Source organism: Scyliorhinus canicula, chromosome 2 (assembly GCF_902713615.1).
Source record: "Scyliorhinus canicula chromosome 2, sScyCan1.1, whole genome shotgun sequence".
In the NCBI taxonomy this organism is placed as follows: Eukaryota; Metazoa; Chordata; class Chondrichthyes; order Carcharhiniformes; family Scyliorhinidae; genus Scyliorhinus; species Scyliorhinus canicula.
Window position 1 is genome coordinate 165,249,942 of NC_052147.1, and position 18,649 is coordinate 165,268,590.

General features: G+C 50.5%; 1 protein-coding gene across 4 annotated transcripts in view; it reads left to right on the forward strand.

Moving 5' to 3' along the window:
* LOC119961152 (parathyroid hormone 2 receptor-like) overlaps positions 1-18,649 on the forward strand; it is a 454,460-nt gene that overhangs the window by 333,434 nt on the left and 102,377 nt on the right. For all 4 annotated transcript variants that reach the window (XM_038788634.1, XM_038788635.1, XM_038788633.1 and 1 more), the window contains 2 exons: positions 12,502-12,688; positions 13,201-13,354. In XM_038788634.1, coding sequence (XP_038644562.1) covers positions 12,502-12,688; positions 13,201-13,354 — 341 coding nt within the window. The remainder of the gene's footprint in view (positions 1-12,501; positions 12,689-13,200; positions 13,355-18,649) is intronic.

Below are 18,649 nucleotides of genomic sequence, written 5' to 3' on the forward strand. Positions count from 1 at the left end.
GGCCACGGTAAATTGCCCCTTAATTGGAAAAAATAAATTGGGTACTCTAAATTTATTGAAAAAAAGAATCCCTACAGTGCAGAAAAAGGTCATTCAGCTCATCGCCTCTGCACCAACACTCCGAACGAATACTCCACCTAGACCCACACCCTCACCCTGGACCAGAGAAACAACGGCAATGGCACCGGCATGGTCGGCGCGGCGCCGGGCGGGGGTCGCTCAATGCGGCACCCCCCACCGATTCTCCACGCTAGACAGGCCGAATGCCCGCCGAGTTTGGCCGAGTCCCGCTGGCGCCATTCGCGTGTGGTCCTACCCAGCGGGACCTCAGCGTTCATGCTGCGGGGGCCATCCTGGTGTGGGGGAGGGGGGATCCAACTCCGGAGGGGGGGGGTGGGAGGGAGGGCTCCACTTTGGCCAGGCCCGCGATTGGGCCTATTGATCGGCGGGCGGGATTACCCGGTAATCCATGTTGGCAAGCCACGTACATGCGTGAACTCGCGCCAGCCGTCCTGGCACCCGTATCGATAGCTAGAGCTGTGTGACGTGCTCCAGTGCTGTGCTGGGTCCCTGTGCGGCACGGGATCGCTGATTCTCTGGACCAGATGACCCTGTCGTGAAACGCTCTGGCGTTTACGGGGGCGTAAACACTTAGCCCCAGGATCGGAAATCCCACCCCAGGTATCAGTAATTGCCTTTATTTAAGACATTAGTCTTCGAACCACACGTCTCATCCTCAATCTGAATGTGAAACTCTGTCATGTTATGATCACTGTTGCCTGGAGACTCCTTTCATATAAGGTAATTAATGAATCCTGTCTCATCAGTAATTACTGTCTAAAATGGTCTGTTTCCTGGCTGGCACTAGTATATGATGCTCCAAGAAATTGTCCTGAATACAATCTATGAACTTGTCTTTCAGGCTACCTTTTAAAATGTGATTCCTCTAATCTATATGAATATTAAAATGATCCAGTCCCTTTTGTACAATCCTTATTACTTCTTCCTGTCTTCTCTATCCTGCAGTGTGACTACTGTTCGGGAGTTTATAAGCTATTGCAAGGAACTGTAATATTCTGCATCTTGATCTTTGCACTAGTGTCATCCTTAATTAACAGAGATACCCCACCTCAGTCCTTGTGAAATGGCAAACACCTTTGAATATTTAGACCTTGCAACCACATGCCTGAAATGGCTATCAGGTCATAGATATTTCTATTTGTGCTATCAATTTGTCTATGTTGCTGCAAATGCTCTCTGTGTTCAGATACTTTAATTCTCTCTGTTGACTATTCTTGCAAACTCTAACTACATCTGCTGGTGCACTCTTAAGTTATATGCTCTGTCCCTTCTGACCACACTCTGGTTATCATCACCCATATCGCTACCCTGTTCCTGTGCCTTTTGCACATCTCCGCTCATGTAATCCATCCTCCCTATTTAGTTTAAAACCTTCTCTATTGTTAGTCATATGTCTCACCAGCATAATGGTCCCAGCAGGGTTTGGTGAAGACCATCCAGCAATACAGTTCCCACTTTCCGCAGTACGAGTACCAGTGCTCTATGAGCATGCAGGTGGCGGAAAGCAGCATAGATAGCAGTTACAGTGATGTGGTCACACCCTAGGTGCAGGCAGGTGCAGGGTGACCACCAGAAGCGGCAGGCAGTCAGTGCAGGAATCCTCTGTGGTTGTCCCCCTCTCAAACAGATATACCATTTTGGATACTGTTGGGGGGGGAATAGCCTATCAGGGGAAAACTGCAGCAGCCAGAGCAGTGGCACCACGGCTGGCTCTGATGTTCAGAAGGGAGGGTTAAAGCACAGAAGAGCAATAGTCATAGGGGACTCTATAGTCAGAGGCACAGATAAGTGCTTCTGTGGATATGAAAGAGACTCCAGGATGGTATGTTGCCTCCCTGGTGCCAGAGTCCGGGATGTCTCAGAACGGGTAGCGGGCATCCTGAAGGGGGAGAGCAAACAGGCAGAGGTCGTTGTACATATTGGTACTAATGACATAGGCAGGAAGGGGCATGAGATCCTGCTGCTGGAGTTCAGGGAACTAGGCAGAAAGTTAAAAGACAGGACCTCTAGGGTTGTAATCTCAGGATTACTCCCTGTTCCACGTGCCAGTGAGGCTAGAAATAGGAAGATAGAACAGCTAAACAAGTGGCTAAACAGCTGGTTTGGCAGGATTCCTGTTATCTGGAGAACTGGGAGTTCTTCCGGGGCAGGTGTGACCTGTATAAGACGGACGGGTTGCATCTAAACTGGAGCGGCATAAATATCCTGGCCGTGAGGTTTGCTAGTGTCTCACGGGAGGGTTTAAACTCATATGGCAGGGGGGTGGGCACCGGAGCAATAGGTCGGAAGGTGAAAATATTGAGGGAGAACTGGGGAAAAGGGCCAGTATGACTCTGAGGCAGAGCAGACAAAGAGATGTTGCTGAACACAGTGGGTCTGGTGGCCTGAAATGCATGTTTTAATGCAAGAAGCTTGGATTAGTACTTGGAACTATGGTGTTGTTGCCATTACAGAGACCTGGTTAAGGGAAGGACAAGATTGGCACCTAAACATTTCAGGATTTAGATATTTCAGGCTGGATAGCGGGGATATAAAAGGAGGAGTTACGGTACTGGTTAGGGAGAATATCACAGCTGTACTACGGGAGGACACCTCAGAGGGCAGTGAGGCTATATGGTTAGAGATCAGGAATTAGAAGGGTGCAGTCACAATGTTGGGGGTTTACTACAGGCCTCCCAACAGCCAGTGGGAGATAGGGGAGCAGATAGGTAGAGAGATTTTAGAAAGGAGTAAAAGCAACAGGGTTGTTGTAATGGGAGAATTTAATTTCCCCAATATTGACTGGGACTCAATTAGTGCTAGGGGCTTAGTTGGGGCAGAGTTTGTAAGGAGCATCCAGGAGGGCTTCTTAAAACAATATTTAGATATTCCAACTAGGGAAGGGGCTGTACTGGACCTGGCACTGGGGAATGAGCCCGGCCAGGTGGTAGATGTTTCAGTAGGGGAGCATTTCAGGAACAGTGACCAGAATTCAGTAAATGTTAAAGTGCTGGTGGACAAGGATAAGAGTGGTCCTCGGGTGAATATGCTAAATTGGGGGAAGACTAATTATAACAATATTAGGCGGGAACTGAAGAATCTAGATTGGGGGCGGATGTTTGAGGGTAAATCAATATCTGACATGTGGGAGGCTTTCAAATGTCAGTTGAAAGGAATTCAGGACCGGCATTTTCCTGTGAGGAAGAAGGATAAATATGGCAAATTTAAGGAACCTTGGATAACGAGAGATATTGTAGGCCTCGTTAAAAAGAAAAAGGAGGCATTTGTCAGGGCTAGAAGGTGAGGAACCGACGAAGCCTGTGTGGAATATAAGATAAGGTACTGGGAATATAAGGGAGCGACTGGAACGGTTCGGATTTGGGCGGGGCTTTATTGACTGGGTCAGGTTGTTGTATCAGGCTCCTGTGGCAAGCGTACGGACTATTTTAGACTGCACCGGGGGACGAGACAGGGATGACCCCTCTCCCCACTGTTGATCGCGCTAGCTATAGAGCCATTGGCAATTCCTCTGAGAGCCTGAAGGGGCTGCTGGGGTGGGGGGGGGGGGGGGGGGGGGGGGGGGGGGGAGAGTCTCGCTCTATGCAGACAACCTGCTTCTTTATGTATCGGACCCAATAGAGGGAATGGAAGAAATCATGAGGATTCTAGGGGAATTTGGCTGGTTTTCAGGGCATAAGATAAATATGGGGAAAAGTGAGATGTTTGCGGTCCAGGCGAGGGGACAGGAGAGGCGATTGGGGGAGCTGCCATTCAGATTAGCGGGGGGAAGCTTTTGGTACCTAGGCATTCAAGTGGTGCGGGAATGGGACTGGCTGCATAAATTAAATCTGACCTGACTAGGAGACCAAATGAAGGACGATTTTCGGAGATGGGATGCACTCCCGTTGTCATTAGCTGGGAGGGTGCAGATGGTGAAGATGACGGTCCTCCCGAGATTCCTGTTTGCATTTCAGTGTCTACCCATCTTTATTCAACGGTCCTTTTTTAAACGGATCGACGAAGTGATCACTGGCTTCGTTTGGGCAGACAAGACGCCGCAAGTAAGGAAGATAATGCTTGAGCAGAGTCGGGGAGAGGGCGGGCTAGCGCTGCCAAATTTTAGTAACTATTACTGGGCGGCGAATTTAGCCATGATCAGGAAGCGGGTAGTGGGGGAGGGGTTGGCATGGGAGAGTATGGAGGCGGCTTCATGCAAGGGCACCAATCTGGAGGCATTGGTAACTGCGCCTCTGCCATTCCCACCGGCACGTTACTCCACTAGCCCTGTGGTGGTGGCGACCCTGAGAGTCTGGGGGCAATGGAGGAGACAAGTGGGAGCAGAGGGAGCATCGGTCTGGTCCTCAATCTGTAATAATCACCAGTTTGCCCTGGGAAGTATGGATGGGGGGTTCCGGATATGGCGGAGAGCAGGGATTGAGAGGTTGGGGGCTATGTTTATAGAGGGGAGCTTTCCGAGAATGAGGACGCTGGAGGAGAGGTTTGGGTTGGCGAGGGGAAACAAATTCAGCTATCTGCAGGTGCGGGACTTCCTACGTAAACAGGTGTCAACCTTCCCACTCCTACCGCTAAGGGAGATTCAGGCAGGGTATTTTCCAGAGGGTGGCTAGGAGAAGGGAGCGTCTCTGACATTTACAAGGAACTTATGGGGTCAGAGGAGACGCAGACCAAGGAGCTGAAGCGCAAGAAGGAGGAGGAGCTGGGAGGAGAGATAGAGGATGGTCTATGGGCGGACGTGTTGAGTCAACGCGACTGCAACATGTGCCAGGCTCAGCCTGATACAATTCAAGGTCATTCATCGGGCTCACATGACAGTGGCCCGGATGAGCAGATTCTTTGGGATGGAAGACAGGTGTGCAAAATGTGCGGGAGGGCCAGCGAACCATGTCCACATTGACATGCCCGAAGCTTAGGGGATTTTGGCAGGGGTTTGTGGACGTCATGTCCACGGTGATAAAAACAAGGGTGGCTCTGAGTCCAGAGATGGCGATTTTCAGGGTGTCGGAAGAGCCGGGAATCCAGGAGGAGAAAGAGGCAGACGTTCTGGCCTTTGCTTCCCGTGTAGCCCGGAGACGGATACTATTAGCTTGGAGGGACTCATGCCCCCGAATTCGGAGACTGGGTTTCGGACATGGCTAGCTTTCTCTGTCTGGAGAAAATCGAGTTCGCCTTGAGAGGGTTACTGTTAGGGTTTGCCCTTAGGTGGCAACCGTTCGTCGACTTCTTTGCGGAAAATTAATCGTCAGCAGAAGTGGGGGGGGGGGGGGTTAGTTTAGCTTAGAGTAGGGGGTTAATAAAGGTGGGACCTGAAAGGAAAGGAGACGACTTTTGCACTATGTTTATAGTTTCATGTATATAGTTTGTTTTGTTGTTACAATACCAAAAATACCTCAATAAAATGTTAATTAAAAATGAAGAAGGGATTCGGCATGCTTGCCTTCATTGGCCGGGCATTGAGTATGAAAATTGGCAAGTCATGTTGCAGCTGTACAGAATCTTAGTTGGGCCATACTTGGAGTATCGTGTTCAAGTCTGGTCGCCACACTACCAGAAGGATGTGGAGGTTTTAGAGAAGGTGCAGAAGAAATTTACCAGGATGGAGGGCATTAGCTATGATGAGATGTTGAATAAACTCGGTTTGTTCTCACTGGAATGATGAAGGTTGAGGGGCGACCTGATAGAGATCTACAACATTTTGAGGGGCAGAGACAGAGTGGATAGTCAGAGGCTTTTCCCCAGGGTAGAGGGGTCAATTACTAGGGGGCATAGGTTTAAGGTGCGAGGGGCAAGGTTTAGAGGAGATGTACGAGGCAAGTTTTTTACACAGAGGGTAGTGGATGCCTGGAACTCGCTGCCGGAGGAGGTGGTGGAAGCAGGGAGATGGTGAAGTTTAAGGGGCATCTTGACAAAACATGAATAGGATGGGAATAAAGGGATACGGACCCCGAAAGTGTAGAATATTTTCGTTCAGACGGGCGGCATGGTCAGCACAGGCTTGGAGGGCCGAAGGGCCTGTTCTTGTGCTGTACTTTTCTTTGTTCTTTGAATCAAACCCATTTCTCTCGCAACAATATTTGAACCATGCATTTGCCTCTCTAACGTTATGTACCCAATGCCAATTCATTTGTGCCTCAGGTAGATTATTGCCTTTATCATTCTGCATTTTAATTTAGCCCCCAGCTGCTCATAACTCCTAAGCAGAATCTCTTAGTCATCGAGTCATAGAGTTTTTACAGCACGAAAGAGGCTCTTTGCGACCGCACCTAACTATTCCAATCCCATTTTCCAGCACTTGGTCCGTAGCCATGTATACGGTGTCATTTCAAGCACTCATCTAAATACTTCTTATATGTTTTGAGGGTTTCCTTCTCTACAACCTTTTCAGGCAGTGAGTTCCAGATCCCAACCATTCTCTGGGGAAAAGATTTTTCCTCAAATCTCCTCTAAACTTCCTACCCATTACCTTAAATCTATGCTCCCTGGTTATTGACCCCTCCATGAAAAGAAAGTACCTTCCTGTCCACTTTATCTATGTCCCTCATAATTTTATACACCTCTATCAGCCTCCTCTGCTCCAGTGAAAGCAACCCCAGCCTATCGCCTCTTGATAGCTGAAACGATCCAGCCAAGGCAACACCCGGGTGAATCTCTTCTGCACCCGCTCCAGTGCAATCACTTCCTTTCGATAGTGTCATGACCAGAACTGTACACAGTACTCCAGCTAGGTCTAACAAGTGTTTTATACAGCTCGAGCATAACTCGCTGCTCTTGTATTCAATGCCTCAGTTATTAAAGGCAAGAATCCCATCGGCCAGCTTAACCACCTTATCTATCTGTCTTGCTGTTTTCAGAGATCTGTGAACATGCATACTAATGTCCCTTTGATCCTCTACTTCCTAGGGTCCAACCATTTACTGTATATTCCGTTGCCTTGTTCGTCCTCCTAAAATGCATTACCTCTCACTTTTCATGGTTAAACTCCATTTGCCACTCACCTGCCCATCTAACCAGCCCATCTATACCGTCCTGTAATCTAAGGCCTTGCTCCTCACTATTAACCACACTACCAATTTTTGTGTCATCTGTGAATTTACTTATCATACCTCCTGCATTCAAATCCAGATCATTAATGTATAGTACAAACAAGGGACCCAGCACCGATCCCTGTGGAACACCACTGGATACAGGCTTCCAGTCACAAAAACAGCCTTCAACCATCACCCTCCTACCTCAAAGCCAGTTTTGGATCCAGTGTGCCAAATTTCTCTGATCCGCAGGCTCTTACCTTCTTCAACATCCTCCCATGTGGGACCTTGTCAAAAGTCTTGCTAAAGTCCACACAGAATACATTAACCGCACTACCCTCATCTACACACCTAGTCACCTCCTCAAATCATTAAATTAAATTTAAGACATGGGGCGGGATTCTCCCCTAACCGGCAGGGCGGGCCGTACCGGTGCCGAGGAGTGGCGTGAACCACTCCGGCGTCGGGCTGCCCGGAAGGTGCGGAATCCTCCGCACCTTCAGGGGCTAGGCCAGCGGCGGCGGGGTTGGCGGCATGCCAACTGCTGCTGAACGGCTCCGTGGGCCAGCGTGAGTTGGCGCATGCGCGGGAGCACCAGTGTGTGCTGGCATCATCCCAGCGCATGCACAGGGGGGTACTTCTCCGCGCCGGCAATGGTGAACCGTTACACTGGCCGGCGCGGAGGGAAAGAGTGCCCCCATGGCACAGGCCCGCCCGCAGATCAGTGGGCCCCCTTCGCGGGTCAGGCCACCGTGCCCCCCCCGGGCCAAATCCCCCCGCGCCCCACCAAGTACTCCACAGGCCGCCCGCAGAGCCAGGTCCCGCCGGTACGTCGACGTCGAAAACGGGCGACCATCGGCCCATCGCGGGCTGGAGAATCGCAGGGCTGCCAACAGCCCCCGACCGGCGCGGTGCGATTCCCGCCCCTGCCGAAAAACCGGCGCTGGAGAATCTGGCAGCCAGCATCGGGGCGGCGGAGCGGGATTCACGCCACCCCTCCCCCCCGGTGATTCTCCGGCACGGCGGGTGGTTGGAGAACCCCACCCATGATAGTCCTTTGACAAAACCTTGCTGACTGTCCTGGTTAATCCCTGCCTCTCCAAGTGGAGATTAATTCTCTCCCTCAGAATTTTTTCCAGTAGTTTCCCTACCACTGAAGTTAGACTCACTGGCCTGTAATTTCCTGGATCACCCCTACTTCACTTCTTGAATAATGGTACCACACTAGCTGTCCTCCAGTCCTCTGGTACATCTCCTGTGGCCAGAGAAGATTTGAAAACTTTTGTCAGAGACACTGCAATCTTCTCTCTTTCCTTCTATGCTGCTATGCCTACATGGACCATGACAACTGAATCCTCCTCCTCCCTTAGCAAGTCCCTCTCTAGTCCCAAGCTGATGACCTAAACCCAGGCAACACAGCTTTCTGGATTCTCACTCTCAACTTCAGCGAACTGTGTCTTTTCCCCTCACTATGCTATCCCCTACCACCGCTATATTTCTATTTAGACCGACTTGAATGTCTGTCTGCACCACAGTGCCATGGCCAGGTAGCTGATCCATCCTAAAGCTCCGGCTCTGGTTATTACAAGCTGCAAGCTCGAACCTGGTGGACAACTGCAAAAACTGTTACTCCTTCACTTCTAGATCCCCTGTAATAATTTAGCAATGCCTCAATTTGAAAATTCTCATCCTTGTTTTCCAATTCCTTTGTCTTCACACCCTTCTTCTCTATAACCTCCTACCATCCTCAAAATCTCTGTGCTCCTGCAATTCTGTTCTCTTGTGTATTCCTGATATTAATAGTTCGACCATTGGTGACCCATACCATCGGCTTCAAAGATGTGAAGATCTAGAATTCTCTCCATGCACACCTCCAACTCTTCTACCAATTTTTCCTCCTTTAAGAAGGAAGACCTTCATTTTTAGGCAGGTGTTTGGTCACCAGCTCTACTATCTTCCCATTTGGTTCAGTGTCAGGTTTGATAACACGCTTTTAAAGGTCCTTGGTATGTTCTGCTACATTAAAAAAGATATATAAATATATTTGTGGTTTTTGCTACATTGAAGCATATTGAGCGGCATGGTGTCACAGTGGTTAGCTCTGCTGTCTCGCAGCATCAGGGAAAGGGGTTAAATTCCGGCCACGGGTGACCGTCTGTGTGGAGCTTGCACGTTCTCCCCATGTCTGCATGGGTTTTCCTCGGGTGCTCCGGTTTCCTCCCACAGTCTAAAGATGCGCAAGTTAGATGGATTGTCCATGATCAATACTTGGGATTGGGGGAGAGTGGGCCTCAGTTGAGTGCTCTTTCGGAGGGTCGGTGAAAACTCGATTTACCAAATAGCCTCCTTCTGCACTGTAGGAACTTCCTCAGACTTTCTACCAGTACATCACAGTAGAAATTGGGTTTCCAATCAACCTACAATGGCATAGTAGAAAGTCCAAGGAAATTGTTCCTGTAAAATGCTGATTTTAGCCATGAGAGATAATTCACACTCAGTATATAATTATTTTTGGCAGTAGAAATCATTCACTAAGCAATCTGTTACATAGCATAATTATTAAGGGTCTCATGATCTCGAGCCTGACCTTCCAAATGTGTTGAATTCGCATCGCTCGGATCTTGTCATTATAATTATGTGTTCGATGCGAGGGTACAACGTTGTCAGGCCAAAAGCCTTTAAGGGCAAAGAGTTCCTGTCTAGTGTGAGCTATTAGTAGTCTTGTAAGGCTTATTGTAACTACTGAGATTTACCACCATCACTGCCACTATTTACATAAGAATAACACTATGATAGGGCAGCACGGTAGCATGGTGGTTAGCATCAATGCTTCACAGCTCCAGGGTCCCAGGTTCGATTCCCGGCTGGGTCACTGTCTGTGTGGAGTCTGCACGTCCTCCCCGTGTGTGCGTGGGTTTCCTCCGGGTGCTCCGGTTTCCTCCCACAGTCCAAAGATGTGCGGGGTAGGTGGATTGGCCAGGCTAAATTGCCCTTAGTGTCCTAAAAAATAAGGTTAATGGGGGTTGTTGGGTTACTGGTATAGGGTGGATACGTGGGCTTGAGTAGGGTGATCATTGCTCGGCACAACATCGAGGGCCGAAGGGCCTGTTCTGTGCTGTACTGTTCTAAAAAAAAAATGATTGAGAGAGCGGAACTATCAAGAAACGCGAAACTGACTGGTCCACTTTTCTCTGGAAAGGTAAGTAAACCAACAGGGGGTTTTAAAACTATGAAGGAATTTGATTAGTTCGATGTAGATAAGAAAGGGAAAATGATCAGGGATTAAATGACAAGACAATGATATAGGAGAAGAGGTGGGAAAAGTGAGGTATTCCAGAGTTTGAACAACAGAGAGTGCACGTTGGCACAGACTGCTGCAAAAGATTACCCAAGTAGAGTAGGGTGAAACAAAAAAAAGTATCTTAAAGTTTGTCCTTTGGAGTAGCAAAAGTCATTAGGGCTGGATAAGGACAGATGGCGGGCCTATGGCACACTATATGGGAGAGGGTCTTTGATCATGCAGTCCATGAGAAAATCTTGCATGTTTCTACAGGAAATACAGTGGCCATTATGATTGCAGTGCAAAAGATGTGCATCAATTCAAAATGCCAGGAACTGGTCCAAACCTACTCCTTAAAGAAAATATGATCAGCATTCAGTTTATCTATCAGGAGAACATATTATCCCTCATGCTATGTTATGCTAAGTTATGTGGAGTTTGTTTGGCCATTTGCAAAAAGGAACAGTATTAATAAGGTGGTCAGAAAATAAAAGTGTAGAAGAAGTCTTTTCATGATGTGAAAGCAAACTACTAACTGCTCAAACCGGCTCCTTAAAGAAGATACTATCAGCACTAAGTTTATCTATCAGCAGAACATATTAACCCTAATGCTATTAATAGTTGCTTGACTAAAAGATGTTGAGGCAAAACAGAAACCGTGTACATGTACACAGGCCTGGATTTTTGGCCTCCCCACAGCGGGTTTTCTGGTGGCAGAAGCAGCTCGCTATTGGCTGCCAGTGGGATCTTCTGGTTCTGCTGAAAGCACTGGCCAGTTTTGTTGCTCGCCAGCCACGTCCCTGGGGAATCTGCTGGCCAATGATGATCCATCTCCACCGCTGGAAAACATGCCACGAAGGGGGCACAAATCCCAAGGCATCGTGACTTTGACATGGTAAAGCATCTTGGTGTTTCGCAGGAACGTTTCAAACAAAATTTAACACTGAGCCACCTATAGGAGACATCAGGATAGAGGGCCAAAAGTTTAATCAAAGGGTAGGTTTGAGGTGTATTATAAAGGAAGAAAGTGAAACAAAGAAGTTGGAGAGATTCAGGAAGTGAATTCCAGAGTTTTAGGGCTGAAGTAGCTGAAGGCACAACCAGCAACAGCGAAGTGATTAAAACTGGGATATGCAAGAGGCTTGAACTGGAGGAGCGCAGAGATCTTGGAGATTTGTAGGGCTTGGGGAGATGATTGTGAGGATTGAGAAAGTGGAAAACTATGAAACAAGGATGAGCATTTTAAAACAAAGTAATTGCCAGACTGGGAACCAATGTATATCAGTCAGCACAGGGGAGATGGTTGACTGGGACCTGGCGCACTATAGGCTACAAAGTTTTGGATGAACGCTGGTTTAGAGAACGTGGAAAATAAAAATCTCCTTCCTTATCTAATATATTTAACCAAAAAAGTTGAATTTATGGCTGACAAATACATATATCTTGCACTATATAAGCAGGAGTCTAAACAGTAGTATTCTTTAATATTGCAATTTCTTTTAGAACATAGAACATAGAACATTACAGCGCAGTACGGGCCCTTCGGCCCTCGATGTTGCGCCGACCTGTGAAACCAAATTTAAATTTACATTTTTGGAGATTTTTGCATTCATCAAAGTAAAGAATGCTAACTAAAAGTGGAAAAAAAGCCCTAAAGATGCTGCATCAAAAACAAACTTATGTTTATCCAATTTGAGAATGGTCAATATTGACATTGCCAAACTGGCTCACATAAATTAACACAAGTGTATTCCAGAAATGGATATTTCTGAAAAAAATTTGTGGTGTTCTTTGGAGATTTAACAATTTATACCGCAAAAGGACTGATGATTTTCTTTGTAATTTTTGTTTTTGGGTAACTGTAAAATTGTTATAAGTGTCTGTCTTCAGATTAAGCTTCTCATATATGTTGATACAAATATGTTGATACACAGTGGTTGGTGGGTTACTTGTGATTCGTCTAGCTGCAGTCAATTCATGTAGCTTGCTTGAAAAAAAAATCAATCTTACAAAGCACTATAATAGTGCATTATTGTAACTGATTTAATGGCATAGAGAAGTGGCTGAAGGATACTGATTGTAAGATCCCTCACGTTCAATTTTTTTCCTCCCTAATAGAAGACTCCATTGCACTCGGAATTATATCCACATGCACTTGTTTGCCTCCTTCATACTGAGAGCCGTCAGCATTTTCATTAAAGACAATGTTGTGCATTCTGATTCCGAAATACAAGAATATGATTCTCTTGCAGTGGACGATATGAAAACCATCACAGTTGCACCAATAATAGAAAAGTCTCATTACGTAAGTATATATCTATCAGTTCTGATAAAAGATTTGACTTAGAATGTGAGCCAATCCTTTTCAGAACCTTGCTTCCTAATACAGCTTTAAAATATAAAGGCATGATTTTCACCTAATAGTGTAAATCAAGTCTACATGGTTAAGAACTGCTAATAATGCCAATGGAAGTGTTCTTAGCACACAAATTTCCTCTTTCACCTGATGTAAGTAATTGTTCATCCATCCACATGCAAATTTGAACAAGTATGTAGTTGGTGGGAAATGGTTTTGCATGAACTAATACTTAATTGGCTGCTTATAAGAATTAAATTTTAAAAAAATTCAGCGTGACCCAAATTTTCCTCAAAGTCAATCCCACTTTGCTTCACCAGGGTGTGTGGCAGAAAACCTCTCTACCTTCCTGTTGTTGGGTTGCATGAGTGCTAAAACAAAGTACACTGATTGTAAAATGCAATGTGAATTCAGTGAATTAAGCGTTATCGCCTAATGATGTCCATATTTGTGTGTGACAGGTGGGATGCAAGATTACTGTCATATTGTTTCTCTATTTCTTGGCTACGAACTACTACTGGATCCTGGTGGAAGGTCTTTATTTGCACTGCCTCATATTAATGGCTTTCCTATCTGACAGAAAATATCTGTGGAGTTTTACCTTCACTGGATGGGGTAAGGCACTAAAATCTTATTTTAAAATGACACACAACATCTAAAAGTAAGGAAACTACAATCATTTTTCTTAGTGTGGGGTATCACTCCAGCTAATGAACAGATTTTCCTCTGCTTCCCATTGACTTCAACTTTACTACGACTTTAATTTTGGTGGATAGCATTTGAAAAGTATGGGCCGGGATTCCCCGACACTGCGCCGGGTCGGAGAATTCCCGGGGGGGACTCCTATCCCGACGCCGGCTTCCCGATTCTCCCCCAATTCTTGGGCGCCCACGGGATTCCCGCCGCACCGGTCGGGGCCATTGAAAGCGCCCCCCCACCCCCCCAGGCAATTCTCCGGGCCATGACGGGCCAAGTGACCGCTGAGTCCAACCGTGTCCCGCCGTGTGGGTTACTCAGGTCCCACACGATGGGACCTGGAAGATGTCTCTGCGAGGGCCGTCCTGGAGTGGAGGGTGAGGGGATCTGACACGGGGGGGGGGGGGGGCACGGTGGCCTGGCCCGCGATCGGGGCCTACCGATCGGCGGGCGGGCTGGTTCCGTAGGGGCCTATGTTCCTCCGCGCTGGGTCCCTGTAGGGCTCCGCCATTTTGCCCGGGGGCCGGCGCGGAGAAGGGAACCCTGTGCATGGGTGGAAGTACACCGGCCGTAGTGCCCATGTGCAAACTCGCGCCGGCTGGAGCTACGCGGACCATTCCAGTGCTAACCTAGCCTCCTAGGAAGGGGAGCATTCCCCATTATCGGGGACTGTTGTTGCTGGATTGGTTGGTGCCGCTTTTCACGCCGGCGTGGGGACATAGCCCCATTATTGGAGAATCCCGCCCATGATTTTTTCCCTTTTTTAGAGTTTTCTAAATATTCTCTCAAGATAACTAAAATATAAGGGGCGTGATTCTCCCTTCTGACGGCAGAGTGTTGACGCCGTCATGAAAACTGGTGAGTTTAACAACGGCGTCATCGGACTGCAAAGTATAGCGATCCTCTACACTACAGGGGGCCGGCACAGCACTGGAGCGACTCACGCCGCTCCAGCTGGCAATACCGGCGTCCAATGTGCGCCATGGGTCTGCGCGTGCACACTGCGACTGGCGCGAACACGCTCATGCGCGGTACCTTCCTTCTCCGCGCTGGTCCCGACGCAACATGGCGTAGGGCTACAGAGTTGAGAAATATTCCGGCTCTTCACAACTACCTCAGGAGAGAAACGTGTCCCAAGCGGCAGGATCTTAAGCTGTGGAGCGCCAAGGAGCCGGGTTCAATTCCAGCGTTGGGTCACTGTGTATGTGAAGTCTGCACGTTCTCCCCGTGTCTGCGTGGGTTACTTCCGGGTGCTCCGGTTTCCTCCCAGTCCAAAGATGTGCAGGTTAGGTGGATTGGCCATGATAAATCGACAGTTATTGGGTTACAGGGATAGAGTAGGGGAGTGGGCCTTAGTAGGGTCCTCATTCCGAGGGACCGTGTAGACTTGATGGGCCGAATGGCCTACTTCTGCACTGTCGGTATTTTATGATCTTCATTCCAGGAGGAGAAGTAAATGCGAACTGGGGTCAGGCCAATGTCCCTGACCATTGATTGAAGGCAGCTACAGAGGCTGACATGTGCGAGGCAGCTGGTTACTCTTTCAGGCCTTGGTTCTCTGGGACTTCATCCAACTGTGTTGTTAAATATTAACCCCTCCATCTCGCCTCGCCGACCACATCCACATCAACTCATGTGAATCCATCGCTCACATCTACAATGGTCCTTCAAAGCATCTACACATCCTCACTAGTCCTTTATATTCTCCATGCTAATCCATACCACTCCACTTATTCCCATGGTCACATATTGTATCTATGACAACTCATGCAAACCCATTCCCTCAGCAATCACCCTTACAACCCCCTAACTTCCATGTCGAAGCAATGACTAAGAAAGCACAATACGCCTATACTTTCTCAGGAATCCAAGCAAATTCAGCATGGCCACATCGACTCTGAACAACTTTTACAGATGCACCATAGAAAGCATCCTATTGTTATGTTCCTTGTTTTGTTCTCCAAGATAGTCAAAGATGTAGGCTGGGATTCTCCGATATCGCGGCAATGACCCGCCGCCGGTTTCGAAAGCGGCGCGAGCCACTCCGGTGTCGGACCGACTGAAAGTTGAGGAATTCTCCGCCCTGGAAGGGGCGAGCATCGGCGTCAGGCCAGGCGCGATGTGCAACCCGGAATGGCGTCACAGACGCACGCGCCGGAATTGATGCCACACAGCGTCGCTCTTCAAAAGATGCCACCGGCGGATAGACAGCGATACTGAGGTTCCAGGAGCGGGACATCGAGGCGTTCCTGGACGCCATGGAGCACAGGAGGGAGGCCCTGTACCCCTGACATGGCCGCAGGGTCACAGCAAACACCAGCCGGCGCCTGTGGCCATAACAGCCAGGACAGGCAGCCAGTGCCACAAGAAGGTCAATGACCTAGTCAGGGCAGCCAGTGTGAGTACCCACACTGTGCCCATTGCTCTAACCCCAATAACCCCCCACACATGTGACTCCGGCCAACCCCACCAACCCCACACACATGCTCCCCACCCCCCATCCCCCCCCGCCCCGCCGCCCCCTCCAGGATGGCCAGCACAGCCCTAGCTGAGACCGACATGGCTGCACCCACCCATGCAGGCTGCATTGGGAGGATGGGCTGTGAACCTATGCCAACATGCACACAACCACTGTTCTGCAAGTATATGTCCACCGAACACTGTTGACCTTTATCTCTGTTCCACCCCCCCCAGGAGAAGCGCGTCCATAACAACCAGGAGCGTGACAGAACCGGAGGGGGTCCACCTGAATTGCGAGCCTCACCGGGAAGAGAGGGCCCTGGACCTCGCAGGTGGACCCGAGGACCGGGAGATTGCGGATGCAGAGATCGGGGGCGCAGCACCAAGTGAGACCCCCACTGCCTGCCCCCTCCCCCCTCTCTGATCCCCCCTCCCCCCTCCTACCATCCACCTTCCCCCATCCACCCTCCCCCATTCCCCCCATCCTTCCCCCTTCCCCACCCCCCTCCCCATCCCCCGATCCCTCCTCCACTCTTCCCCCATCCCCCACCCCATCCCACCTCCCCCCCCCCCCCCATCCTCTCCCCCCCCCCCCACCTGTGTGTCTAACCATGCATGCTGTACTGCAGGACCAAACAGCGATCCACCCTTCCCTGCGGATGCCGACCGCCCAAAGGACGTGCCAAGGTGACCACACGCCAGGGACCGACCTAGGTAATCGGGTGTACCCCATCCACATCCAGTGTCGGGCGTCCACAAGCCAGGGATAGAACCGGACCTTCAGACGTACGCCGCCCCCATATAGTGCCAGTGCGGCGATGCTGCAGGGATACATCCAGCGACAGGGAGGGCAGCCACACCAACAGGCCCCCGTCCCAGTCGACCCAGGACACCATGACACAGGGGACCCATACTGATGGCAATGACACACAGGACACACCGACCCAGGACACCGAGACACAGCACACTTCCACCCGGGATACCGAGACACAGGGGATGGACAGCACACCCAAAGACAGGGGACAGACGGACAGGACATACCTCCCCTGGGGACCTGGGTTCTTGGAGTTCCCATACCCACCCAAAGACCCAATGCAGTCAGGGACCCTGGGACGATCGAAGGGGATGACGGCCGGCTTGCAGCACCTGCAGACGCAGGTAGAGGAGTCCACCCACGTGCAGGAGCTGGGAGTGGTGTCGATCATGTGTACCACTCAGGCCGAAACTGCACGGAGGGCATCCGCGGTGGAGGCAATGGGTATGACGATGTTGGACATGGGTCACAATATGCAAGGCCGGAGGCTTTCCGTGAAGGTGGCGTCAGTGGCCCAGGACATGGCTGCCCTCTCACAGGATGCCATGAGCCAGGGCCAGCTGCAGACCGCAACGCCATGGCACAGTCCCAGCAGGCCATGGCCCAGTCCCAGCAGGCCGTGGTACAATCCCAGCAGGCCATGGCCAGTCTCAGCAGGCCATGGCCCAGTCTCAGCAGGCCATGGCCCAGTCTCAGCAGGCCATGGCCCAGTCTCAGCAGGCCATGGCCCAGTCTCAGCAGGCAATGGTCCAGTCTCTGCAGGCAATGGCTCAGTCTCAGCAGGCCATGGCACAGTCCCAGCAGGCCATGGCCAGTCTCAGCAGGCCATGGCACAGTCCCAGCAGGCCATGGCCCAGTCTCAGCAGGCCATGGCCCAGTCTCAGCAGGCCATGGCACAGTCCCAGCAGGCCATGGCCCAGTCTCAGCAGGCCATGGCACAATCCCAGCAGGCCATGTCCAGTCCCAGCAGGCCATGGCACAGTCCCAGCAGGCCATGGCCAGTCTCAGCAGGCCATGGCACAGTCTCAGCAGGCCATGGCACAGTCCCAGCAGGCCATGGCCAGTCTCAGCAGGCCATGGCACAGTCCCAGCAGGCCATGTCCAGTCCCAGCAGGCCATGGCACAGTCCCAGCAGGCCATGGCCAGTCTCAGCAGGCCATGGCACAGTCCCAGCAGGCCATGGCACAGTCTCAGCAGGCCATGGCACAGTCCCAGCAGGCCATGGCCAGTCTCAGCAGGCCATGGCACAGTCCCAGCAGGCCATGGCACAATCCCAGCAGGCCATGGCACAATCCCAGCAGGCCATGGCCCAGTCTCAGCAGGCCATGGCACAGTCCCAGCAGGCCATGGCACAGTCCCAGCAGGCCATGGCCAGTCTCAGCAGGCTATGGCACAGTCCCAGCAGGCCATGGCTAGTCTCAGAAGGCCATGGCACAGTCCCAGCAGGCCATGGCACAATCCCAGCAGGCTATGGCACAATCCCAGCAGGCCATGGCCCAGTCTCAGCAGGCCATGGCCCAGTCTCAGCAGGCCATCGCCCAGTCTCTGCAGGAAATGGCCCAGTCTCAGCAGGCCATGGCACAGTCCCAGCAGGCCATGACACAGTCCCAGCAGGACATGGACAGTCTCAGCAGGCCATGGCCAGTCTCAGCAGGACATGGACAGTCTCAGCAGGCCATGGCCCAGTCTCAGCAGGACATGGACAGTCTCAGCAGGCCATGGCACAGTCCCAGCAGGCCATGGCCAGTCTCAGCAGGACATGGACAGTCTCAGCAGGCCGTGGCCCAGTCTCAGCAGGCAATGGCCCAGTCTCTGCAGGCAATGGCCCAGTCTCAGCAGGCCATGGCACAGTCCCAGCAGGCCATGGCACAGTCCCAGCAGGCCATGGCACAGTCCCAGCAGGCAATGGCCCAGTCTCAGCAGGCCATGGCCCAGTCTCA